The sequence below is a fragment of the Acyrthosiphon pisum genome, chromosome A3 (assembly GCF_005508785.2).
Source record: "Acyrthosiphon pisum isolate AL4f chromosome A3, pea_aphid_22Mar2018_4r6ur, whole genome shotgun sequence".
Taxonomy (NCBI): Eukaryota; Metazoa; Arthropoda; class Insecta; order Hemiptera; family Aphididae; genus Acyrthosiphon; species Acyrthosiphon pisum.
Genome location: NC_042496.1, coordinates 15781433 through 15809180, shown reverse-complemented (window position 1 = coordinate 15809180; position 27748 = coordinate 15781433). Strand labels below are relative to the sequence as shown.

The 27748-nt window shown below is 28.7% G+C and overlaps 5 protein-coding genes across 18 annotated transcripts; 3 read left to right on the top strand and 2 right to left on the bottom strand.

Moving 5' to 3' along the window:
* Positions 1 to 540: 540 nt before the first annotated feature.
* On the top strand, positions 541 to 7717 carry LOC100159427 (probable RNA helicase armi). Its single transcript, XM_016807622.2, has 15 exons — positions 541 to 558; positions 734 to 938; positions 1021 to 1283; positions 1352 to 1511; positions 1653 to 1813; positions 2107 to 2250; positions 2317 to 2463; positions 3124 to 3241; positions 4523 to 4685; positions 5016 to 5532; positions 5903 to 6099; positions 6255 to 6422; positions 6486 to 6772; positions 6850 to 7095; positions 7165 to 7717. The coding sequence occupies exons 2-15, from the start codon at positions 825 to 827 to the stop codon at positions 7504 to 7506; spliced, it is 3027 nt and encodes a 1008-aa protein (XP_016663111.1). The 5' UTR covers positions 541 to 558; positions 734 to 824; the 3' UTR covers positions 7507 to 7717.
* On the bottom strand, positions 7419 to 9516 carry LOC100161461 (protein SYS1 homolog). 2 transcript variants are annotated; one of them, XM_001947083.5, is made up of 4 exons: positions 8920 to 9509; positions 8650 to 8842; positions 8049 to 8113; positions 7419 to 7986 (listed from the first exon to the last, which is right to left on the bottom strand). In XM_001947083.5, the coding sequence occupies exons 1-4, from the start codon at positions 8985 to 8987 to the stop codon at positions 7743 to 7745; spliced, it is 570 nt and encodes a 189-aa protein (XP_001947118.2). In that variant the 5' UTR covers positions 8988 to 9509; the 3' UTR covers positions 7419 to 7742. The 2 variants fall into 2 exon arrangements, with proteins under 2 accessions (XP_001947118.2, XP_029347607.1); XM_029491747.1 differs by having other exon boundaries at positions 7609 to 7986; positions 8692 to 8842; positions 8920 to 9516.
* A 107-nt stretch (positions 9517 to 9623) lies between these two features.
* Positions 9624 to 20737, top strand: LOC100163509 (peroxisomal acyl-coenzyme A oxidase 3). Of its 13 annotated transcripts, none has more exons than XM_029491736.1 (17): positions 9630 to 9871; positions 10009 to 10070; positions 10781 to 10862; positions 14716 to 14850; positions 14917 to 15075; positions 15132 to 15278; positions 15353 to 15500; positions 15863 to 16037; positions 16459 to 16574; positions 17163 to 17326; positions 17462 to 17584; positions 17648 to 17768; positions 18397 to 18636; positions 18700 to 18854; positions 18918 to 19053; positions 19118 to 19272; positions 20280 to 20737. In XM_029491736.1, the coding sequence occupies exons 3-17, from the start codon at positions 10788 to 10790 to the stop codon at positions 20373 to 20375; spliced, it is 2145 nt and encodes a 714-aa protein (XP_029347596.1). In that variant the 5' UTR covers positions 9630 to 9871; positions 10009 to 10070; positions 10781 to 10787; the 3' UTR covers positions 20376 to 20737. The 13 variants fall into 13 exon arrangements, 12 of the variants coding, with proteins under 12 accessions (XP_029347603.1, XP_029347596.1, XP_029347595.1 ...); XR_001680136.2 differs by lacking the exon at positions 10009 to 10070 and having other exon boundaries at positions 9641 to 9740; positions 20280 to 20460; positions 20549 to 20737; XM_029491735.1 differs by having other exon boundaries at positions 9630 to 10070.
* LOC100165577 (beta-1,3-glucosyltransferase) lies at positions 18921 to 23834 on the bottom strand. The gene is made up of 11 exons (XM_001946952.5): positions 22974 to 23834; positions 22782 to 22888; positions 22565 to 22647; positions 22392 to 22500; positions 22005 to 22144; positions 21775 to 21940; positions 21557 to 21698; positions 21351 to 21504; positions 21024 to 21288; positions 20811 to 20959; positions 18921 to 19277 (listed from the first exon to the last, which is right to left on the bottom strand). Exons 1-10 carry the CDS (start codon positions 23032 to 23034, stop codon positions 20819 to 20821), a joined length of 1368 nt encoding a protein of 455 aa, XP_001946987.1. The 5' UTR covers positions 23035 to 23834; the 3' UTR covers positions 18921 to 19277; positions 20811 to 20818.
* A 604-nt stretch (positions 23835 to 24438) lies between these two features.
* On the top strand, positions 24439 to 26596 carry LOC100162792 (isocitrate dehydrogenase [NAD] subunit gamma, mitochondrial). Its single transcript, XM_001949682.4, has 2 exons — positions 24439 to 24752; positions 24948 to 26596. Exons 1-2 carry the CDS (start codon positions 24616 to 24618, stop codon positions 25969 to 25971), a joined length of 1161 nt encoding a protein of 386 aa, XP_001949717.1. The 5' UTR covers positions 24439 to 24615; the 3' UTR covers positions 25972 to 26596.
* Positions 26597 to 27748: the final 1152 nt, after the last annotated feature.

The following is a 27748-nucleotide window of genomic DNA, read 5'->3' as shown; positions in this document are numbered from 1 at the left end:
CCTTTAGATTTTATAAGAGGTCAATTCATTCTAATATTTAAGCTAACGGAGCAGCCACACGTGTTCTGCTTTGTGCATATTTTGTTATGTTACGTACTTGTAAGACGGAGACAACACATGCGGGTATCATGTCCTCTTAAAAAAAATATGTAGTGTTATCATTGAGCATACTTATACGGTTATACCACAGAACAATGATTGCGCTCATTGCAGAGCGGCATCGCACTCGCACATGGCGGCAAAGCGCACATGGCTCACTATCTTTAATCGTGGTGTCATTGTTTATTAGTTTCGGTTTTCTATGGACATGTTCTAGGGACATCGAATTACACTGTAGGAATGCGGGATTATTTATGTCACCAGTCAGCGATGTAAACAGCAATAATTGCTGCATTTTATTCCAGTGCCGTTGACGATATCAATATAATAATAATATTATGTATAGTTACTTTTATATAGTTACTCAGTGGTTTTTTCCCAGTTTCCCAGTATCTGCGGATCGTCGGGTAAATAATAGATTATTTCATTATCAATATTAAAACCTGGAAACCGTACGTTGTAAGCGTAGACTTATAATATAATAGTATAATACGTCTATTGTTGTAAGTCTCTTGCACGGTGTGAGTGTGTGACAGAGTCGGACACTCGGACGTCATTCATAGTCATTAATCGTACACTGTGCACGACGACGTCCTACCGTCCTAGTTTGCGAAGATTGTATTAACTTTTTCAGTGATGTTGCTGACACAAAGAATTGCATAGCCACTGGTTGCCCAAAACGGCGTTTTAAATTGCCCTACCACGCTCCGTGTTCTCGTGGGATCATGGTGTCCGTGTTGAACAGCATCTGGAGTTGGGTGACCGGGAAACCCGAAGTGCCTGAGCTGCCCAAAAATATTTTATTTGAAAGAGATGTGACGTCGGATAATGACTTTTGGGTGAGATCCATCGCCTTACAAAATACTCATTGGTATATTACCCATGTAATGTTCACTCCTTGCAATAATATGTTATGCTTAGATATCGTGCCTTTTAAACCCGTCGTTGGATATCAGATATGTAAACGGTATAGTGACGAAGATATTGGACACTGACAAATGTATCATTGACAACAAATACCACTATCAGCCAAAAACCGAGAAGGAAATTCGGAACTTCCCATATATAGAACTCAACAGTTCTGTTAGAGTATCTCTCTACAGGGAAAAGAACTCTGACAATGCAGAATGGAGGGTTGCAAGTTGTTTCCTATCCAATGACGGCCCCCGGCATCAGCCCAATATGTATGTTCTGTAACTGCGTGTTTATATACGACATATTTTGTTAATCGTGCATTAATATAAAACTTTAGGATCAGAGCAAATGAATCTGTCCGTGTTCTCCTCGATGACAATGGACCAACATACCAAGCTGATATTAGCGAAAATGATGATAATGAAGATCAAATGACTGTTGAAGTATTGGGTGACATGCCTAAAGTAATTGGTTTTGAACAGGAATCAATAATACAGGTATCAATATTTAATTTCTGTTTTATGAACCTTGTTATTATTAAATTAAAAATCTTATTAGCTTACTTATAATTAAAAAAAAATATATTTATGTTTATCCAATATAGATAATTAAAATTTACATTTCACTTTACATTTTAGATATTATTTAGAAATAACAGCTATGTCGAGGAGAAAATATTAAATGATTATCAAACTATGCAAGGAAATAAAGTCCAATTGTCAATTGTTAATAAAAATAAATTGCCTATAACAATTGGAGTGCAGTCAGAATATATTTTTGACATTACTCTTAAAGGAAAGTATGTTATTATCCTTGTGCACGTTTCTATTGTAACAACCATTAATCACAGTGGCGTATCCAGAGGGGCTTAGGGGGCTATAGCCCCCCCTCCCGTTGACTATGTTGACCTTAGAATTTTATCAAGATTAATAATAAAATAAAGTGAAAATAAAAAGACATATTGTATTTGTATACTTAGCCTCCCCTCTACATATGAAATTCCTGGCTACACCACCGATTAACCAAAAATAATAGTAAACAAATATTGTTATAATTGTTCTCATGGTACTAACAGATAATTTCTTTTTCAAGGTATTTAGGAAAATCTACCGAAAAAGTTGAATTTATTTTTGAAGATATCACTTACAAAGTAGGCATAAACATTGATGTCACTGATTCAAGACTAATTCTTTCACAAAATTCAGGTTTCTATTGTAAGAGAGAAATTGATATGCAGTAAGTATTAATGTTCCAAAAAAAAATCAATACAAGTTTGTAATTTACTATATTTTAACTATACAGGAGATTATTTGAACTGCAAAATGATCCAATAGTTCGTGGTGTTCATAAATGCGTTAGAGCACAGTTTCCATCAGTTCGTTTGGCACATTGGAATATTCCATCTCAGTTAACAAAATGTTACTGGTCTGAAAATGGAAAATTCAATCAGTAATACAAATTTATTTTAATCTATTTTTAAAATTACTATATAGTTTAAAAAAATGTCCTAAACTGATTTAAAAAATGTTCATTGTTAAGTTCTGTTATAAGGTATATTTTAGTGCCTGACATTTTTAAGTTAGGTGGTCTTCAAGTTAAACTCTGGCCCAAAAATGGCCCTGTAGATTTCTGCCATGCCCGGCCTCTCTTCAAACAGATATTTGCCCTGGGAGAAGTGTCGCCCGAGACCAAGATTTGAACCGACGATGGTGAACGTCGTAACCGCTGACCCTAGTCCGCTCGGCCACTCTGTCCCTTATGAAATTATAAATTTTAATGTTTATAACAAAGATATTTTGATTGTAAAATTGTGTTTATTTTTTAAAAAGTATTACTTCAGACGTCAGAGTTATTGTCAAGAAGGGTTCAAAAATACTATGGGGCCAGTTAAAATACAGATCTCAGATCTCTTCACATAGATCTAATTATAATAATTTTGTTAAACATTGAAATTTTTGATTAATCATGTATGTGAACATACTCAAACATAATTACATATCATTTTTCAGCTTATACAACTCCTGAAATTTAAAAATAATAAAACCATTGTTTGAAGTTAATCTAACATAGCAGTGCTTACAAATTATTTTATTTTATTTTTTAATTTAGAAGTATGACTGAAGTTCAAAGTAATATTCAAAAATTATATCCAGCTGCTTTTGAAACTCTTACCTATGAAAATTACAAAGCAAAATATCATACTCTTTTATTCATGGAAGAAATAGAAGTAAGTAATAAGTATACTTAGAAAATGTGTTTGTAATTATCAATTGATGTGTTGTACCATAATTTAAAATTTAAAGTTGATCCTAATATTCCTAATATGTAGTAATTTGTTGTAAGCATTTATGTTGTATGTTATAACTCATTGTTAAATTATATTATGCGCTACAATTAATAAATTACTATTGTAATTTCTATTAATATATAAAAATTAATTACTTAATGAAAAAATATTGAAAATATCATTAAAACTAACTATGTATTATTTTATTATTAACCAGTTTTCTTGTACTTGAATTAAAATTTTTGATAAAATACTAATACATCTATATTTTGGTAAAAAATCGTATCTAATATGTTTAACTATTTATTCAAAGCTTATAAATTAATAATATAATATAGAATATAGAAAATAATAAATATACACTGATATAGGAAATTAACATTGGCACAGTTAGATTAAATAACAAAAATACTTTCAATAACATAAAAAAATAAATTATTAAGTACATCACTGGTTTTATTGCATGTTTCAAAATATATATATTAAAATTTTTTTCATATTATTATATTTGTATGTAATATTATACTTTAGAAGTTCAAGTGTTATTTGCTTAAATATATAATTTTGTAAAAATTTGAACATAGAATTTCTATTGAAAAAAAAAGCACTTGACATTTACTGGGAATTTTAAATTTTGACCTGCCCATTCCCCAGTGCACCAATTAGAATCAGATACTAAAGTTGAAAATCGAATAATTTTTAGTGGCCCAAAAAGTGATGACAGATGCAAAAAAAAAAACACATTGTAAATCCAATACATTCATCGCTCTGCTCGGAATCTAAAAATAATGAATGATTGTGATTAATTTAATACATAAAATAAGTGTAAATATAATGAATCAATAAAAGAATATTATTAATTTAATGAGAGACTTAACACTGCAACTCTTAGGTCTGCTTCTACGTTCAATCCGGATTGCCCGCGAAACTAAACAATGGTGTCTGTAGGCTGTAGGGGGAGGGAGAAAGGAGCTTTTGTTCACACCCTGAGAATTTTTAACTGCATGTACTTGTATATCAATATCACTATAAGTATTAGATTATAAATTATAACTAATTTTCATCTTGCCCTGGGTAGGATTTTATCTTGCGGACACACTTCAAACTAAAGTATAATATTATAATAATTTCTAATGTCTTAGTATTTATTTATTTATTTACTCAAGTTGTAATCATACTCACTATAATCTTCAAATGATATAATTTGTTATACATTTTTAGATAACTGCAGCTCTTCAAAAATATGCACAAGAAAGAATACATTTTGAGCATGCAGGTGAATATCTAGTTCTGAAAATACCCAATCTTTCTGAGCAACGGCCTTCATTAATTACTGGTGATCGAGCTGCAGTTACAGATCCACCAAACTGTACTAAAAGACTAGGTAAATGTTTTTCTAAACAGTCTAATTTCTATTGGCTTAAAAATGTATATATTATAGTAATAACTATAAATAGAATATTAGAAACTTTATTTTCTAGTACTTGTTGATTGTAGTACTATTGATTAAAATACATATATAAATATATTATATTTGTGTATTTAATCAAAGATAGTACTAAGTGACTTAACTATTTAAAATAACTTCTAAGATCAATCAACTTTTATCATACTATTATATTATAAAGCTTTTGAGTCAGTAGAACTGATTAAATTTGATTAGAAATTGAACATTTTAATAGACATTAATTAAGGTTATTCAATTTGAAACTAGGTGAATGTGGAGTCTATGAAGGCATAATCCATAAGGTTTTGGCAGATGAAATATGGTTAAAGTTCGATCCAGAATTTCATGGCATATGTGGCCATTGGGATTATAGTGTGAATTTTTTTAACGCCAGAAATATGTATCGAAAACTACATGAAGTAGTTAATGAAATGTGGAAAAAGAATAGACTAGGTGAATCATTCTTATTTCCATACAGGGATTCCTTGGAATACCGGCCATCAAAATTAAAGATTCTAACCTATGATAAAATAAACCCAGGCAACAGTTATGAGGATAATTTAAAAAAAGATAGCAATACTTTGTTACCACAGCCAAAGGTTGTGCAAAAGATCAGATGGTTTAATAATAAATTGAACTCTGAACAAAAAAATGCTGTCATTAACATTATGAAAGGTGAAGGGAGACCAATGCCTTATATTATATACGGACCTCCTGGAACTGGTAAAACAATAACAATGACAGAAAGCATCATCCAAGTGTACAAAGAGTTCCCCAAAAGCAAGTTAGTATTTTTAATTTTTTGTATTTCAACATATTGCAAACGTGACTGTTCTGTGGTAAATACTACTGAATAGTGATCCAACCAGAGTGGTGTATCTTAGAAGCCTTGTAGAACTATGTTTAAATTATTTATATCAAATTGTATTCACTATTCAATGTTGATGTAAATTGAGATAATAATATTTATTATTTAACAATAAAATAATAAGAGTACAAAATAAAATATATTTTATATTTTTATGGGCCATCTGGAAAATTACTGGTTGCTCTATTACTACTGATCAAACTGCTATGACTCACCTCTCTTTTGGGATACTGGTTGGTTAACTGTTCATGCTTTCCTTAAACTCTTTCATATTAACTGTTTTTAGATTGTTGATTTGTGCTCCAACCAATTCTGCTGTTGACATGTTATTGTCTAAACTTGTAAATTGTGGTTTATTTGATAAAACTATTATGAAGCGTTTAGTCAGCTATAATCATTTTATTGGTACATCTTATGACATGGATTATGATGAATATTGTGCTTTACCTGAACTTGAAAGTTCATATCACGGTGGTGAATCAGGTAACAGGAAATAATTATATATTTGATAATAGTAATTAATTTAATGTTAAATCACTTGTATTATTTACATTAGATGAATCACTCCAGTGATAAAATTGATCTATATTGTAAAAAACTATATAGTTATAATAATTTAAAAATTTACTTTTTTTTAGACACTAAGTTAATTAGAAAACACGATATTCTCAAGTTACGAATAGTTCTTTCCACTGAAGGTACAGCTGGATTACTGTATATGATGGGCTTAAAGAGTGGAACCTTCACTCATATATTTATAGATGAAGCTGGACAATCAACAGAACCAGATATATTATTACCACTTTGTATGTGTCGAGTAATTTAGATTTTTTTAAAAAATATTTTCACTGTTATAACTGATTTTACAGCATTTTTGGATCCATACAGAGATGGACAAGTTATATTGGCTGGTGATCCCAAGCAGTTGGGACCTGTTGTTATGTCATTATTAGCAAAGCATTCTGGTGGTTTGGGACTTTCCATGTTATGTCGTTTTATTAATTACCCGTCATACCTGAGAGATACTGACATGTTTCCAGAACATAATGGTTATAATCCGAAACTTATTACACACTTAGTTGAGAATTATCGATCTTTGCCAGAAATAATGTTTAACTACAATAAATTATTTTATGAATCTTTACTAGTGTCAACTGTAAGTAATGACAACACTTGATGTATAAGACAATGATATTCATATAATGTACACACTTTAAATGCTTTTTATTATAGATATTGAATGATAACGCACAGGAAAGAATATTATTAAATAATTTAAACGAAAATACTCATTGGGACATAGGTTGTAAAGGACCAGTTATTGTGCATGGTATTGTTGGTGAAGATAGCCAAGATCCCGATAGTCCTTCATGGTTTAATCCCCATGAAGCCTTCCAAGTATTATTGTACTTTACAAGGTTAATGAAATCTGGAATATCTGTTGATGACATTGGAATTATCACCCCATACGCTTCTCAAGTAAATATTGATAATGTTATATTCCATACCAACTTTCATAATATTCTCTTTTTTCTATGTGTGATTTAGGTCACCAAAATCAATGAGTTACTGAAAATGTACTATACAGATATCAAATTACCAAAAGTAGGCTCGGTAGAAATGTTCCAAGGCCAAGAAAGGATGGTTATTATCATATCCATAGTTAGGAGTAAATCCACAGCAGGACACGAAAAAGATAAGAAATTTAGTCTCGGTTTTCTTGTCGCCCAAGAACGCACCAATGTCGCATTATCCAGGGCAAAATCGTTGCTCATAATAATTGGAGATCCAACAACAATGAATAAGAATAAACATTGGAATTTTGTACTTTCACAAGCAATCAAAAATGACAACTATATTGGGTGTAATGTCCCAGAATTGCACCGTTAAACTACTTTTTATACAAAATGATTGTTTAAATTAAGTTTATTTAATTAATAATATAATATTATATTGTATTTTCACAGCCAATATCAAAGATATATAATATAATTTATATTATAAATGTTTTATATTTTTAACTACGTTTTGTTAATATTTATGGATAAAAATAAAACAAACTACAACTGACTGCAATAAATACATGTTATCACTTTAAAAATCAATATTTATACAGTATACATATTTTACAAATCAACTTTTGGCGTTTGTCCACTATTTACAGGTATAGTGTTTAACTCTGTCCGCATACACAGAAATTCGGCGCATATACATGTGATTGCTGCACAAGAAGCATTTAATAACCACCAAAATGTAGTAGGAAATGTTCTGTTATACCAAATACAAGCTGCCAAGTGTATGGTGTGTATGGTACAAGAAAAATCTAAACACAATCGATATCGTTCAACAATGCGCCAAATGAATGTAGCCCTAAACAGTAACAATTATTAATGTAGATTATTTTGTTAAATTATTCTCAATTTCATACTCACCCACTAAGTGCATTCAATGCAAACACGGCAATAACAAATTTTTCACTGTTGACCTTGCTTAACTCCTGTAATAATAAGCAGATTATAGTAAGCAGCGACTTACACGGGGGGGTGGGCTAAGCTCTTTCCGTTGTCTGTATTATTATTAGTTTTATATTTATAAGTTTCATTAATCTATAGAAAACTAGTAAGCATGGCTATAGCCAACATATATAAAAAAAGAATTGACAGAAGTGTAAGTTGTACCATTGGTTATAAATATTAGTATTTTATGATCAATGGTTGTACAACAATTTTCAAATACTTCACATAAAAGTCTGAAATTACGAGACTGGACGAAACAAAATTAAAGTTGTTCTTTACTACCCATTATTTTTATGATAAGCGTTTTAAAAAATATCTTTTATGTTCCATATGTGTAAAAACTAAGAAATCACCTTCTTTATTTTTCAAACCTAGTCTTGTGAGTTGGAAATACTATGAGCAATTATTAATTTTCAAGTTCCCTTCCTAGTTCCTTCCATTTGAAAAATCTTGTATATGTCACTGATAGTAAGTGTTTAAAATATTATTTTATTGTTGTGATTAGGTATTTATGTACTTTGAATTCAAATATGATGTCCAACGATCTTGAAGTACCAACCACATAGCTGATAATAGTGATCCAAACACACATGGTGAAGTAGTAAAGACATTGAACAGACGCTATTTGAGCAACAATCAACGCAGGATCCCAAACAGTGATACGGAAGTGTCCAGTGCCGGTAGACAGGCGGCTGTACGATGCAGCTTTACTGAGGATGAAATGTCAAATGTTGACACTATTAAATTCTATTCTATTGTTGACATCGCAATATTTTATTTTACTCACTCGGTGTTAAATCTATTCAATATTGACCACAATGATATGGACATGGTTGGAAAATGAAACGTCCTCATAAATACAAATGCCTGAATAAACCGTATCACATCAAAGGTTAAACGATGATTTTGGATTTTTTCAGATGTTCAAGGCGTTTGAATTAACAACCCTAATGAGGAGACTGTAGAGAATGGATCACCTTTTCTGTTTTCGTGCTTGGTTCAAAATATTGTTTTTTATAAAATTTGTCCTGCAAACCTCGTAGACTTGCAGACAGCCGTATCACTAAATAGATGAAGCTGTAATATATGATAGACACTAATGTCTAATAGTCACTAATAGACATAGCATAATTTCTTCTATATACTCTGTATCGACTACGTTTGAACTCCGATATTCCGATCACTGAAACCCATGGTTTACGTGTAATGTGTATAGACGTATAGTATATTAACAAATACTATAGATTATTTTAACGTATTTGGCATTAACTATTAGCGATCAAGTAGGTATTAACAATTATAACAAAAAATGTAGTCCGAATTCCGTAGACCGTATTGCAACGTTTGTTGTTTGTTGATTTCACTTATCATCAAAAGACAATAATATTATTATTGTATATAATGGTATATATATATATCGTTATAATATTATATATAGATATCTGTGCTAGGGTATCAGTGTGGTATCAGTTAACTTTCGAATTGTATTTTGCATAATATTGCATGATATACCTACTTCATAGTTCATGCGTTGTGCACTTACCTATATTATATTTTATCAATGGTACAAGACATATTTAGACAACACAAATTTGCTCGACACTCGTGGTAAGTACCTATTCGATGTTGCTGAATATCATGACGGCGGTACGTGCAGATTTGGATTCACCGTTCACGTAATCGAAAGTCTTTAAAACGAGACGAGTAGACGACGACGTCGACGCATCGACGATTGGCGAGTCAGTACTCAGTCAACTTGACACTATAGTAGTTTTCACGTGAAAGTTGTTATCGTGTTCCCATCAATAATAGTTCTTTAGTATTTTTCTAATGATTCATATTAAATATTTTTGAGTAATAAGGTTTTATTGATTAGGGGAACCGTATTCGACGCATTCTTTTATAATAAACAAATTTATTGTAGTTTGAATAAACAAGGTATGTACTAACAATAATTTATGACGTAATTTTATTATATTACAAAGTCCACAACCCTCGTTTAAAGGATTACTTGATTAGTCAATGCCACAGTGTGTTGAACAACTAAAAATCAAAGACCGACAATCGTGAAGACCATTCACCTAGTTGCAGTAAAATTCTAGGACATTTTAAATTAAATTATAAAAACTAGTTGTAGTAACTATTTTAGTAGCCTAGTATATTATTTATATTAAATTTCAAAGCTTTATTATAAAATTGAAAATTTGTGTATTTGTGTGTAAAATTAAATAGACAGTATACCCAGTAGTTTTCTTACTTAATTTAAAATATAAAGAAGAACACAGTCAAGTATCGCTTTTGGTTAGATTATGTTAAATCATATTTTCTCCACCTCCAATGTTCATTAAACTTAGAATTATAAAATGTTATTCAAACTGTAGTACGGAAATACCTACTACGTATATAAAAAAAAATGTTTATAATTAAATTAAAGTAAAACCAAGACGTTTAGGTCAATTATTTTTGTTTCCCTACACTTATAAAAATACTATACCTATTTATAAAATCTTTATTATTCTAATGTTAAAAGTAAATAATATAAGTATCTCGTATCTGCCTTTGCAAAAAAAAAAAAAAATTTTCGTGTTAAATTTAAACTTATTTAATTTGCAATTAGTACTTTAAAGGTATATTATATTTGTTTTTAGTGTCAAAATGTTTTTAATAAGACGTAGAATAAAACTAAATTATCTACAAAAATTGAAGTGTTCAAATGCAAGTAATAACGAGGTAATTTGACAAGACAACATGTTGCAAATAACAATAATTATTGCAGATTAATATGTAATATCATTCAGTTTCATAAAATAATAAATATTGAAAACATTTTTAGAACCTTACCCAAATAACTATAAAGTACCTAACAGGCAACAGCTAAGTAGGTATTTAATGTACAAAATGTTAAACGGAATTGGTTAACTATTAGATTTAGAAACCTATCTGGAACACAAATATTAGTTGTGAACAATTTATATTTAGGTACATTTATTTAAACATATTATAAGTACGTAATAGATTTCTCACATAAATACAATATTAAATTATTTTTATTATGTTTGATATATTAGTATTTTATTGTTGTTAATTTATTATAACAATACCATATGGATTAAATTCTATATTTCATTTTCAATGTTGTTGGGTACAGTAGGACAGTAGGACACTAGCCACTAGGTATATAAATGTATAAAAACAGTCTATCTAATTGTTAGTGAAATAGTTTTGTCAAATCAAGCATAAAAGTATTTTATATCATTCATAAAACTGGAAATATACCACTCTTACATACATATTCAAAAATAGACTACATTACAAATGTGGCCATCTCCAATTAAAACATTTATTTTACTTTACAGACGATTTGAACTATTCTAACCTAATAACCTCTGCATAAATTATGCAGATGGACTTTGCATAGTGAGACACTTGTATCGTATGCTATTCAATTTACCTTTATTATACCTAATATAGGTATAGATAAATAGAAATTGTATTCTCATCATATACCTATGGATATAATTATTTAGTTTCAGTTTCTGGATCAATAAATACAAAATATTTTTTAATAATTTTTTTTTTTTACAAATTTAACATTATTCTATATTGAAATATAATCAATAAAATTCAATAATAAATACATGTTATAGACTTGTGTATCATCAAAATTTGTCGAACTGTAAAAAACTGAGGAACCTCTGCATTAGTTTGTTATTTTTTCAATTTGTCTGCAATACAGTGCTCGACTTGGCGGATGGAGCTTCTCTCCTATTTTTCTTTTTTCTTTGCGTACCCCAACTATTTACTTTTACTTAGACGAGAGGACGGTACAAACTAATGTCCAAAATAATTTTTATTAAAATTTGGAGTGGATCTAAATTGTTGTGAAAGATATACCTAATGAATTTTACATTTTTAATATAAAAAATATTTTGCATCCTTTCAATGGTTTTAACTAGTAATGTTCAACCTTTTAGACTCGCGATCCACTATTTTTGTAACAATATTTTCACTACTAGTGTCAACTTTGTAGGCCATGAAAGAAATAAAGACTAAAGCTGGTAGTATTGTGTAATTTTTCCGTGCCTAAGCGTGTCCAAAAAAGTTTCAATAAACATTTGTTTAAGTTTGATATCATAAGTAAGCGCAATTTATTGATTTTTTATATCAGTAGACATTTTAACTTTTATTATATCTATTATCTATTATATTTGGAATTGAATAAAGTTAAAATGATGTAACCAAGGTGAAATGTAGTATTGAAAAATTAGGAATTGATTAAGGGTGGTGTGGGGGGGCACAGCCCCCATTGGTCTCGTTAAGTAATTTTTCACTTAGAACGCAGTTTATAAATTGTTGGATTGAGCTCCTCTACTTAATAATTTCCAGTTTGAGCACTGCAGTGCAACATAATATCAAACAATAATATTTTTTGAAAATAATTGATCATTTCTTATAATTAACTTGAACTGATGTCTGATTTATTATGTCTGTTACAATGTAATGTAACACCAACTAAAGATATACCTAATTATTATTTTATGAAACTTTGTAGGTACACAACATATTATTATACTATTAAAATATTTTTTTTAAATGTGACTTAAAAATAAATAGTGTACCTAATTAAAAAATTATACATTTTTTTCATTTGAATATTTTGTCTTAGATCCATGCAGCTTATTTTTGTAAATTAACAGCGAATTGAGTATCGAGTATCCTTTTTATGACTATTCTCATACATAAGTACATAACTCTCTTAAAATCCATCACTATTCTCTTGACACCTAGACACTAGAATCAAATTTCATTTAATATATTTTTTAAAACTTATCCTTAGATGGCAATGTGGCATCTAATAGGTTCTTTAATTTATTGTATTCTGTGTTCCACTTAGCCACACTAGAAATCATCAATTGTTTAACATCCCTAATTCAACTTCATATGAAAAAATCATCACCTCCACACAATACTTCACCATTTAAATAGGTAATACTTGTTTTCACCTATAACCACCTAGTTATCAGACCTTTATTTGCCTTTATATCGTCCCCGTTCACGCAAAACACACTAAGTCCAAAAACATGAATCAGCTTTTGCAATTTTTTCAAACTTTAAATGTATACCATATGTAACCAAATGTTTTTCTTTCTTTTTTTTAATTGAGTTTCCCTTAAGGGTAGCTGTTTATGAGTAGTAGTAAATAATATAACACTGTGAAATTTATAGTTCTTATTATTGTTAAAATACAAATTTTTAAGTCGATTTTTGGACTTAGTGTATTTTGCATGAACGGGGACGATATGTTATTGTCTTATTATAATTTATTTTTATCTATAATTTCATTCAACTTTATTATGTATTGTAACAAAAATCTGTGGTTTGGTATTTTATATAATAAAAACCTTTAATTAATTCAATAAATAATAAAAACCTTAAATTAGTTCAATAAATAGTTGGTATTTTAAATTCATTAACTCTTATAGTAATTTACATTGGCGTAGCCACTAGCCAGGATTTCGGAATAAAAGGGGGGGACAAAAGCCAAAAAAAAAAAAACCAACAAATGTTTTATTATCTGATAATCACAAAAAATATAAAAATAAAAGATATTTTTAATTCGAAATTAGGAGAACTATTGAGAACACATGTTTGGGTAAACATTTTTTCAGACGCCCACAATTAATAGGTACAACGTTTTGGTACATCATATTTTTGAAATAATACCACATTTAGGTACCTACCAATACGTTTAGGTAAATATATTTTTCAGATTTTATTTTTAGAGTAGCATTGTTCAGGAGATACCATGAGGAGAGAGGTTGGCTCTTAATTTATTATTGTCTCCACAAATTTTTCTTTTTTGCATCTTGTTTTTAAAATATTTTAATAATATTAAATCATTAGGTTATTAAATTTTATTTTTCTTTCGAACAAACAATGGACCAATGTGGCGGTGATGTCAAATAAATATTTCCTAATATCATTTGTGAAGATTAAATTCATTACATTTTTTTTTAAATATATTCAACATTATGTTATCTTATGTTACATACCCAAATGTTATGTTACACTTAGTACGTACAACAAAACATTTTGTTTTCATCTTTATTTATTCTAATTTTATTACATTTTAAATTATCATTTAAACTCACTTTTTACCATACGGGTTTCAAAAACTTCAGTAATATTTACATTCTGATTGAATGAATAAAGAAATCTTATAGTAATTTATATTATATTAACGTAGGTGTAATTAATATTATTCTCTTATACTGTATATTATGTTCTCTGATTTACCAGGTAAAATTATAAATTTCTTTTATTCTATGTGTCCAAACATTGTGTGTCTATTTGTACAAAAACGTGTAGGCTTTTAAGTTAAGCTCCCAATTGCCCATCCTCCCCCCCCCCCCCCCGTGGATACACCACTGTTAATTTATGAAATTCATAAGCAATAAGTATAGAGATTACACCTATTGCCTAAATATCAATAATAATAATACAAAGCACAATATTTAAATATTTAAAAAAAGGTTTTTATGCTTGTGACTAAGTACTATTTAACTATTCAAAATATTAATAGATCACAATGAATACGTGCTCTGATATATTAAAAGACTTTGAATCGGGACCACTAGATGTTTATAGAAAAAATTCTACAATCAACTGGAAAAAAATGAGAGTTTTCATAGAATCTGAAGATATTTTACGATACAAGGTATATAATATACTAATTTAATTTTAATATATATTCTACGATGCTATAATGTATACTCCATTTTAGATGAGAGCTTGGAAAACGTTTGAATCTGATCCACTATTCCAACATTCTAATGAAACTTTACCATTAGATGAACAACGAAGATTAGCATTATTAAGAATGTATAGAATTGTAGAATCAAAAGTATTTCCATTTGAAGAAATAATGTCTAGTCCCAAACTGGTAAATACAGAGAAAAATAATATTACATATTGTTTATATAAAATAAAATATTATAGGCTTTAGCAAAAATAGTAGCAATGTTTCAATATTGTCCGTCTGTTGCAATAAAAGTCGGATTGACTTTTGACATGTTCTCTAATGTCATATTCAGTATGGATAATGGAAGAAATTCTAATCTATATGAAAATGCTCAGGAAGGAAAAGTAAGATTTAATCAAACAATATTATAGTACTATTATGAAACATTTTTACAAATGCGATTGACTTAATGTTTCAGGTTCCTGGTTGTTTTGCACTTACAGAAATTTCACATGGTACAAATACTAAGGAAATGAGAACTACAGCTTTATATGACAATAATTTAAAACAGTTTATTTTACATACTCCTGATTTTGAAGCAGCAAAATGTTGGGTTGGTAGTTTAGGTATGTTATGTTACTTTGCTTTCAATAGAATCATTTTCATTTTCATTACCTATTTAAAAATGGTTTAATTTTGACGTTTTATACATTAAAACATCAGTTATGTTATTTTTAATGCAAAATTACATTGATGATTGACTAAGAATAAAACTTAAAAATAAAAACATAATTTGTGTTATCTCAATAGTTATTTTTGATATTTTACTGTTTAATCTAGTTATATTAAGTATTTAAATATCAAAGTATAAAAACTTCTTTCTCACGTTGTAGTTAAAAAAATTAAAAACAAAAATTAAAGAACATTATAATAATTTAATTTCACGGTTTAAACAATTTCTGATTAAAAATTAAAAAATTTAATTTAGGAAAATCAAGTACACACGCAATAATATGGGCCAAATTAATCATGAGTAATGGTGATGATCATGGATTACATGCATTTGTAGTAAATATACGAGATCCAAAAACAATGTTACCTTACTCTGGAGTCATAGTTGGTGACTTAGGAGAAAAAGCCAGTTTGAATGGTGTTGATAATGGGTAATTTTTATTTTATTTAATCATACATTATTACAAAGATTTCCAACCATTTTTACTTAGTGCACTTGACACTTTTATAGATTTGTGCTGTACCTATACACACAGAAATTATTTTATATTTATTCATTAAATAAAGTCAATTGTAATGTTTATCTGAACAATTTCAATAAAATAAATAATCAAAATACAGATAAAAAGGAATAACTACACATTGTATGTGATTTATTTTATAAGAAAAAGAGGTGGTTTATTTAAAGACAATTTTTATCTTGATAATAAATTACAATGAACATAATTAACTAAACTCGTAAATATATTTAACACACATAATAAGAGGTTGGGAATCCTGTATTATTAACTAAATATATTAATACTAATTTTTTTAATAGATATTGTAACAATAACACATTTTTTTTGATAGATTTATAATGTTTAACAAGTTTTGTATACCAAAAGAAAGTTTACTGAGTAAAACTGGAGACATAAATGAAGATGGAAAATATGTTTCGCCGTTTAAGGATAAATCAAAACGATTAGGTAATATAATATGTGTTATATATAGTATATTATACATTTCAATAACCATTTATTTATATAATCACAACCAATAGTTTTATAAATTATCACTATTGAACATTGAGGTATATAGCTTGAGGTATAGGTATATAGCTTGTATATCTTAATGGCGACAAATTATATTAAATATTAATTATTACAGGTCCCCTGTGACAATTATATTAAATAATAATTATCACAGGTCTCCCTGTGACTACTTACCTCTAGTGACACTTATAGTTGTGAGTGTGGAGGGCTCTCCCCTAAATTTTTGTGACGAACTAGACTCAGCTCAAAAAATTAATCCTAGGCTCTATGCACTTCAACATCAAAAAAGTAATACTTGCTCATCCCTAAGCCACTCATTTTTGAAGAACTTATTTTTTTAAAAGTTAATTTGTATATTTCTGAATAAACACACCGTGGTAGATTTTAACTATGGTAAGAACATTCTATGACTTTGTGTAGGTACATTTGAAATACTTTTTTTTAAATATTAATGTTTTTGGCAAAATATAATCTGATTTATGTCTATATGTCATTATTAAAGTTATCTGATTATATTTCCAGGAGCTTCTTTGGGCAGTTTATCAGTTGGACGATTAAGTATTGTAAATATATGTGTAGCATACATCACAAAAGCTGTTCCAATAGCTATAAGATATACAGGTGTTAGGAAACAGTTTGGACCCCCTAATGGTGATGAGTTACCAGTCTTAGAGTATCAATTAGTAGTAAGTATAAATAAAAATTAATTTGATTTATTTTCACATTAAAATACCTATTTTATTATCTTATGATACTGTACTCCGATGTAAATTATAATTTATTGATTATTTTTAAACGTTTAAATATTTTTTTATTTTCAGCAATGTAGATTGATCCCAAATTTGGCAGCTGCATATGCATTAAAAATTTATGGTGATTACGTGGCTAATGTATATGAATCATTTTTAATTGAGATGTTCTCCAACAGTGGTTCAGAAAAAATTGTAATAAAAAAATATTTTTTAAACAATTTAAAAATGCTTAATGTTTATGTTATCTATGTATAGAGATTGCTTGGCACAGAGATACATGCAATATCTAGTTGTACCAAACCTATAGCTGCGTGGACATGTCGAGATGCAATACAAGAGTGTAGAGAAGCATGCGGTGGTCACGGTTATTTAAAAGGTATTTCAACTCACCCACATGTGTTGTCACAATTCTACGAGTGCGTGATTAACAAAATTGATGTGCCAATGTAATTTTGAAATCTTCTTTCCGATAAAAAAATAGTTATCAAAATCCAACAATTCTACAAGACCTGAGAATTATTCCCCTACATAGGTATCAGGTAGTAGATTAATGGAAAAGTATTAAAATAAAGGTGGCAATTAACATATACAATTTAATTTTCAAATTTTATAGAATTGCGGACAATTTGCCCCTTAAGACTTGATAGTTTTGATATCATGTAAATTATCTGTTATTAAACTAAAAATTAAAATATTTTTTGTTTTGTTGGATATATTTATATTTTATTTAATATTTTAATTTTATGAGCATTCTTAAATTTTAATATTTTACTCTTATAAATAAATTTAAAATTAAAATATTTAAAAAAACACCCACAAAAAAAGACAGAAAATGTTCTTAACTTTGAGCTTTAAAAGGTATTAGGTTAAAGGTATATTAAAACTAACAAATCAAACATAGGGTAAATTGTGTGTGGTATGCTACACACTTATAAGACAAAGACAACACATGCGGGTGATTCAATTTAATTAAAATTTTTATAAATGCTTAATTTTATTATTAGCTGCTGGGCTTAGTGAACTGCGTAATGCAAATGATGCTAACTGCACATATGAAGGTGATAATAATGTATTAGTACAACAAACCAGTAATTGGCTATTAAATATATGGACAAATTTACTGAATGGAAATACAAGTTGTTGTGATACTCCATTGGGTACTATAGAGTTTCTTAAAGATGTGAAAACTATACTAAGTGAAAAATTCAAATTATCTAGAGTAGATGAAGTATTCACTCATATGCGTAAGTATATTTTTTTAAATTATTTTTTATTCTTTATATAAATGATTATTTGGGTCCACTTAGATTTACTATCTTGTTTTCAATGGATGATATGCTATCTATTACGTCAGACATATGCACAATTGCAACTATTAAAAGATCAAAGAAAAGATTTATTTACAGCGAAAAATGATTCCCAAATGTTCTTTGCTAGGGATCTGTCAATAGTATTTGCTGAAGTAAATTTATAATATTTTTAGGACTTCAGTTATGTGTCTTATAAATATTTATTTTATTTACAGTACTTAATTTTGAAAAAGTTTATTGAAACAACATCATCTCCAAATTTAGATGATGCACACAAAGTAGTATTACATAAACTTGCTTCACTTTATGGATTTTGGCTAGTTGAAAAACATTTGTCAATTATGTATGAAGGTAATATGATAGAAAACAATCAACATTTTAAATACTAATAATTATTACTTGTTTTCATTAATAGGTGGCTATGCTAATGGGCCATTAGCATCTGTAATAGTTAAAGGATCCATAATAGATTTATGTTCAAGTCTTAAAAATGAAGCAGTGACGCTTGCTGATGCTATAGTGCCTCCAGATTTTATTCTTAATTCAGTGCTGGCTGCTTCAAATGGACGGGTAAACTGAAAATTTCAAAATTACAAATAGAAATATTAAAATATATACAATGTTAAGAAGTTAATATTTGTAAATACAGTGAAACTTCCATATTACAAAATCTCATGTGGAACAAAAACAATTTATATTATACAGATATTAAAAGAATTAAATAAATTTGGTTCTCAAAAATATTTCGGTAAACAGAAAATGTTGTTACACGGAAGTTTCACTGTAATACTTTTATATAATTTTTCTGAACTCCATTCTATAAATGCAGTCTTGCACTTTTCGTGTATCTTATAACAGTTATTGTGTTGATATATATTAATTGCGATAATGAGAGGAATAGAAAACGCGATATGAGTTGCCCAAATTTAAACAAATTTTTGTGATTACAAATACTAATTTAAAGATTTATTAATGTTTTTATGCCTACTAAAAGTTGATTAACACAACCTTTCAATGGATTTTATCATTTAGGTCAGCAATACCTAGTGGTTGCGACCCATTTGTGAGTCACAAAATATATAAATTTTAAATTATCGCCTATACATGATTAACTTAAAAATGTTTTTATGTTTTGCAAAAACAGTTTATCATCTTATTTTGGGGGTAAACATTATAAAAAGGTTTAAATCAGTTTTAGAATTCATACTTTTTACTAAGAAAATTATAACAACATAATATAAATATACAATATTTATTTAAACATATTTTTTTCAATATTCTGGTTCAGTTATCAATTTACTTAACACTGCTTACATATAAATGATAACTCCTATAGGTACATAAATATGAATTAAAGCTTAAAAACACAGTTATAACCTGCAAAACTTCTATTAACTTTATTTAACTATCCATAAAGTGTTAGGCATTTAAAACATAACACATATATTGAAGTGGCTATTTTCTTTGATCTCTTAAGTAATAGTACCTAATACAGCATTTATACTGCATTTTATTTTTGTTAATTTTATTTTGGATTTTTTAAATCACATTAATTAATAAATTATTTTATTATTTAGGTTTATGATAACTTAAAAGATTTATTATTTGAAGATAAATCGACATTTGAAAGACCTACTTGGTGGACAGAGATAGCAGTACGATCGAAATTATAAATTTAAGGATAGTAAGAAGCAGTTATTTTAACACGTTGACTGCATATGTTTTTTTGCAGTTTTCACCCAGTGCATTTGGTTAGAGGTAAAAAATGCGTTTAATCCATACTAAATAATAATAAAAAAATATTCAGCCACGGGTCAAGAATAACAAACTATCTACTATTTTTTAGCATCAAATGCATTGCTGATTGATCCTCATAACGCAAATTTGCGTTAATATGTAGTCAACGTGTTAAGTATCGAATTTGTAAAACTAACTAGGTTTATTCAAGTTTTTTTTTTGTCAAAGGTTCTTTTTTATTATGAATAAGTATTATTGGTTTTAATCTATATTTTTGTTTTAAATTACATGGTTTTTTTATTTATATTTTTGTTAAAAAAAAAAGAAATGGTTTTTATATAATTTGTGTATAAAATTATTAAATGCATTACCTCAAAGCTTAAAGCTCATCATGTCCGAAAGAAGAGTCTTGATAAAGCCAATGACGATAAACTTCTATTGGGTCTATCATCCAATGTTTATGAAAAGATACCATTGGATAAGATTCCAAATACTCGTCGGCATAGTCTTGTGGTCTAGCCTATAAAAAAGTTAAAGGTATGAAACAAATATTATAGTTTATCTATAGTTCATTTTTACTGAACTTGATGGAAAACTGGGGAATGGACCACTGTAGCATTTAAAGCTTTCAAACACATGCCTAACACCATATCATCGGGTGCATCAATCGCATAACATTGACAAGTGGTCAATTTATGGACTAATGCCACATTAAATATAATACCTCCTCCACCTGTTAAATAATTGTATCCTAAAGACGGGTCTCCTCGAATATTGTAACCGTATCTTTGACCAAGTGCAATTTGCTGACCATTCCAGCAGCTCAGTATTGATGCTAACCGAGGAACACTAAATGTTTTAATAGGAATGTTGGATGAATTGTTGTATAATCTATCGTGTTATTGTACCACCTCAAAAGAGTATCATCGTCTGTCAATGCAATCCATTTCACAGCTTTATTCGACAAAAGTTTTTTAGATAAGTATTTGAAAATTGTGATAGTCTTAAGACAGTGTCCTCTTTCAGTATTTGGTACATCTAATACAGTTGTTGGTATCGTATCATCTAAAAAATTAAAAATTAAAAAAGAATTCATAACCAACAGCTTATTAAATACCAAGTTTATCGCTAAAGTATTCAATATGCACAGCATCTCGGCCCCAAGTAGATTGTAACACCGGTACTCTATCTGAATGAAATTTACTGCAAGTTTTCACAGCAAAATAAATCGAATCTTTTGTCACTTTTCCATAACAAGTCTTAAAACAAAAACAAATATTTTTATAGTATTCTAAAACGTACAAACTTCAAAGTGTACCAAACACATATACTTACACATTCACTCCTTTCAGACAAAGGATGAACAATACAGTCTGGTGAAAGTTTCAAACAAAATTTCAAAGGTAGATGTTGAATTTTTTGATTGATTGCTAATGATAATTCATAAGATGCATCAATTGAAAAATCTGAACTCAAAGTTTCTACACCTGAATTGGCAATACTATAAAATGTCATAAAAAGTAAATTATACATCAAAAAATTATACAAAGTAAATTTAAACAAACTTTTTTAATAGCTCAGCAGATATAATAAATCCTGCAGCAAACAAAGGGTAAGTAACCCTTTCATTTTCATTTTCTTTAAATGCATAATGATGAATTATTGTAGGATGTTTATCTTTTACACCATATCCCATCCATACAGACTATGGGATATCATTAAAATAAATAAATTGCTGTTAAATATTATGTAGGCAACTAAAATTTAGCAATGATTATGTTTACATGAAGGCAATTTGTTGGATTAGAAAAATCTATATAGATTGTCATCTTTAACTAATATTAAAACAGTACATGAAATAAATTAATTTAATAAACATAATATAACTGACAAAATTAATTAGTAATCCACTTTGGTTTTAATTCAATAACAACACAGTTATTCATACTTACTTCATTAGAGTTCATGTTTTCCAAAAACAATTGTAAATTGTCATAATTTACATAAGCGTTTTCTTCACAAAACAAAAACCACTTTGCATGTTTATTATTTTTATATAATCTAAATATTAAAACAAGATACAAAACAATGGATGTAAATAATTTAGTTCAAACATGCTTCTTACAGTTTTATAATTGGAATAACAGTCCAACTTCCAGGATCTGGGAATTGTTCATGAAGCATATATATTTGACCTAGCCGTGGCTTCTAAATGGTTAATACAAGTCATACAATTTCAGTAAATTAAATATATAGGTATTTCATTAGGTAATTCAAACTATTAGGTATATATTTAATAATAGTCTCTCAATAAATTATGCATATTATAATATTATACTGACTTTAATTGATTTAGTTTGCTTCAAAATATTATTTTTTAATTTGAGTGCTTGTTCTACATTATAGTCATTTTGTTGACTCAAAATCGTAATGACTATTTCTGAGGTTTCTGTAAAAGAAAATTTTTAGCTAACAATAGGTGGTATCCCTTAAAGTAATTATCCATCATTTGTTCAAGGAAAAAATAAACCAACCAAGTTTCTGGGAGATCGACAAGAAGTATAGACAAATAATATAAATGCCATTTATAAACATGATAATTGTACTGGAAAATAATGTTTGTATAAATAACACAATAGCTACTCAACAAGAATCAAACATATTTGAATTTTAAAGCTTAAGTTATGATAAGTGAATTTTAAGATATCAAGTAGTTAATAATTATTAAGTAATCAGTATATATAATGGGTATTAAATTTAAATATACACATGAGAAATAAGAAATCACATTAATTAAACCGGAATCCAAATTCAAATTTGTTTAAATATACTTGAGTAGCGACTAGTGAGCAGTAACTAGTAAGTACTTACAACTACCCACAAGATACTATAATAGATAGTGAGGATTGAGGATACACAATATAGAAATAACACTAACACTAGATCAGCTGATCAGGTTTTTGTGTACTTCACTGTGATAATATGAACCTCGGGGAAACATGAACATTAGCCCACACACCGTCCGTACTAGGTATAAATAATAAAGAGAAGCATAAATTGGTGGTTGGAGGTCATGAGGGTGCAGTACTGCAGTTGTCCAGTGTGGTCCAGTCACGATTAAAGATATATCTTAATTAGGTGTATCTTTAATCGTGTGTCCAGTGTGGAGTATAGTGCCATAAACTATAGTAATTTAATATGAATGGATCGGTACTTTTCAAGTTTCTGGAGTTCAATTATAACTTTCGTGGTTTTCGTTCATCCTGGCAGTGGTGTGTATCATAGCCAAGGTTTTTAGATTATACAGATATAATCTAAAAACCTTGTATCATAGATAGCGACCAAGTGTTTGGAACAAAATATGAACTTTACCAAACCTCTTAAAAACCACGAGGGGGTTGGTAAAGTGCATTTTAGCCAAGTGGTGCTCAGATCTCATCTTAAATATTATGGGTGGGTGGGTATTGATAGAATGAATGAGGACATTTTACCGGCAGCCGGTAGGTACAATATTATGAGGTGCATGTCTATAAACCTAGTATAAGATCGGTCTATGAGTAGGTAACCTAAAATTATTTGAGTAACAGAATTTTTTTTTTTATATACACGCTACTCGCTACTGGATACTGTATTATTCCCTAATCGTAGTTAATGAACTAAGAAGATTCCAATTTTCTTAGCTCATGGTATTAACTATTAACTCTTTTAAGTACAAAAGCAGTATACAACATTACAAATCCTAATATTTCTGTCACCTGTTACCACGATGTAGAGAAGACAATAATATCTTCTCTACATCGTGCCTGTAACTGTTTACTGTTACAGTTTTACATTTTTACAAGATTTTGAGTTTTGAGTGTTGCACTGTTGTCCGTGAGTACTTGAGTGACGGAGTGGTGTGTCTGTTATCAGCACGATTAAAGATTGATTGTATTAACGCGATTTAAGATAATATATTATCTAGCAAACCGTGATTATCACAAATGTTATCATTAAAAAAAATTAGAAAAACACTTAACGTCTAAACAGCTGGACTCTTGTACGGAGTGCGAACGTTTTTTAAACCTCTAAAAGTTAAAAGTTTCATTTTACTTTTCTTTATTGAGTGTTCAAAGACAGTTTATGGTAGTTGTAGGTTATCACTTTTTTTAAGTCGAGCGTGTAAAGTTATCCAATATGTTGGGAATTTTTTCAAAGTGTACCTTGCCTAAAAAAGCAGGTTCGCATACTATTCGCCAGCTGTCGTCGCTCAATTTCGATATCCAACATAAGCATCCCCAGGCCCGAAGACAAGTCGGCTTGCCCAGAGCCAGGTAATTTCCAGGCTAAGTCGTGTACGACGTAATATATTTATGGACGTAGTATGATAACTGAACACTTTTATTTTATCGTATATCGTCATTATTATTGTATGACATTGTTGGATGGGGGGCATTTAACACTGTTGAATTAAAATTCAATTCTCAATCATTGTTCTCAGTACCTATAATATTTATTTTTAATTATAGATATGGAGGTAGGAATGCAGTCACTATGTTGCCGGGTGGAGGTATTGGCCCAGAGCTGATGAGTTATGTGAAAGAAGTCTTTTTACATGGTGGTGTACCAGTCGATTTTGAGACAATTCAAATTGATCCTCAAAGTGATAATAATGATGATCTGCAATATGCTATTATGTCTATTCGTAGAAATGGCGTATGCATTAAAGGTAACATTGAAACACGCAGTCTCGATACTGCTATAATATCACGTAATGTGGCCATACGTAATGAACTCGATTTATTTGTAAATGTCATAAATGTGCAGTCATACAATAATATACCAAGTCGCCACAAGAATGTTAATTGTATTGTTATACGTCAAAATACTGAAGGAGAATATGCAATGTTAGAACATGAAAGTGTCGAAGGTGTAGTCGAATCCATGAAAGTTATCACTAAAGAGAATTCTACAAGATTGGCTCGTTACGCATTTGAATTAGCAAAAAACAATGGTCGCACTAAAGTCACAGCAGTTCACAAAGCCAACATAATGAAATTATCAGATGGATTATTTTTGGAAACTTGCAAAAATATGTCATTAAATTACCCAGATATCAAGTTTGAACACATGATTATTGATAACTGTTGCATGCAGTTGGTGTCTAATCCCCATCAGTTTGATGTGATGGTTATGCCCAACTTGTATGGTTCAATTGTGTCAAATGTAATATGCGGCCTTGTTGGTGGTGCCGGCCTAATATCGGGAAGAAACTATGGTGATCATTATGCAGTTTTTGAACCAGGCACCAGAAATACCGGTTCATCTATTGCAGGTACCAATACTGCAAATCCAGTAGCAATGTTAAGCGCATCTGCTGATATGTTAGAACATTTGGGTCACAAAGTGCATTGCGATATGATCAGAACAGCTATATCTAAGACTCTCAATGAAGACATGGTACATACAGCTGATTTAAATGGTACCGCCAAAAGTACTGATGTTGTAGATAATGTTATTAAACATGTGAAAAGCATTGCGGGTAGAATCTAATAACTGTTTGTGTTGAACTATTATGTGAGACATTTAAAATTATTATTGTTTTTGAAGATTAATATTGAGAAAATACATTTTTACCCGACGTCCTATGCACACATTTTCTCTAGTATTATAATACGAGTCATTAAATAATATGTTATTCATAATTTATTAATGTGTTTTAATTATTTAATTTAAATAAGTCTATCAAAAAATAGATTTATATTAGTGTAGGTATGCATGAGTGCATTATGCATCATATTACGTTTATGGTATAGTACAATATTTTTTTGATTTTAATAAATGTAACAATACAATAATTATTTAGATTTTAATAAATGTAACAATACATTAATTGTTAAGATTTTAATAAATGTTACAATACAATAATATTGTTTTGATTTTGATAAATGTAATAATATAATAATTGGCTTATTCAGTATTCATTATAAAAATTATCAATATAATAAATCAATCATGATATACTTATAAAATACTTATAAATGTAATAATTTTTTTTTTCAGATATTAATAATTATTTTGTACAACAATACTGTGATTTATTTGCAGTATCATTATATTCAATACATTTTTATTAAATAACAATTACAAAATAAAAATGTTTTAAAATTGACTATTATATTTACATAGGTGGTACTTTGATATTTAACTTTCTCCTAGTAGGTAAATCAAAAAATAAAATATTAATAATTTGTGGTGAAAATTACAATTGAAACAAATTATAACAACATTTCTATGTATAAGGAAGTCTGAAGGTACCTTATAAATTTATATAGAATCAGTTAAAACTATATGTTTCAAGTGATATTTTATCATAATATAGTATATATACACAAGCCACAAACATTTTATTCCTTACATGTAAATTAATAAGTTTGAGAATTATCAATTTTCCAAAATGTTTTATTTATTCAAATCTTTTTGTATTTATTTTTCATGTTTAAATTTTCTTAATATTCTTCTAGTGACTGCAGACTGGCCATCTTCAAACTAGGATAAATTTATAGGAAACAACTTTCTGACTGTTTCATTGCTTTTAAGTGGTAACAGAAACCAATATGCCCTAGGTCTGAACAACTAACCTTATATAAATCTTATTATTAATATAGATTAACAGTCTGGAGTTAAATCTGGTTAATTTTCTTTAATTTTTTCTCTTAAATGCATTTACCTTCGCTCGCACCCAGACACCTTACAATTTTTTTCATATAGGTACCTAGAAAGCTAAAATTAAATTCCTTAAATTTTGTATGCATTTATATATTTTATATACTTTTTCCCGATCAGTAAAAAGTAAGCTATAAATAATCATTCGTTAATGAATAGAACAGTTATTAATGAATTTAGTAAATATCAGTATAATATAATATAACTTGTTATAGATTTGTTACTTGTTTTTATTTTATTAATTAATTAATTTAATTTTTTTCCTTATTTACTTATACCAAACATCTAAATTTTACTATAATTCATATTTTATTATATATACTAGAACAGTGTAGGTATAGTGGTTAATTTAAATAAATAAAATACTTGAATAGGTACCCTATACTGCCATATCCCGAGTAACAATAAGTTGGTTCAAACGACCGAATGGTGCATGGAAATCGAAAAAGTACTAATTTTTTGTAAACTTATTCATTATTATCAAAGGAAGTCTTTAGCCCCCCCCCCCAAATCCCCACGCTATTTGCGCCTATGCGGATACACGGCTACACATACTATTTGTTATTACATGTCTACATTTAAGTTTCGAGATAATAACTCACTC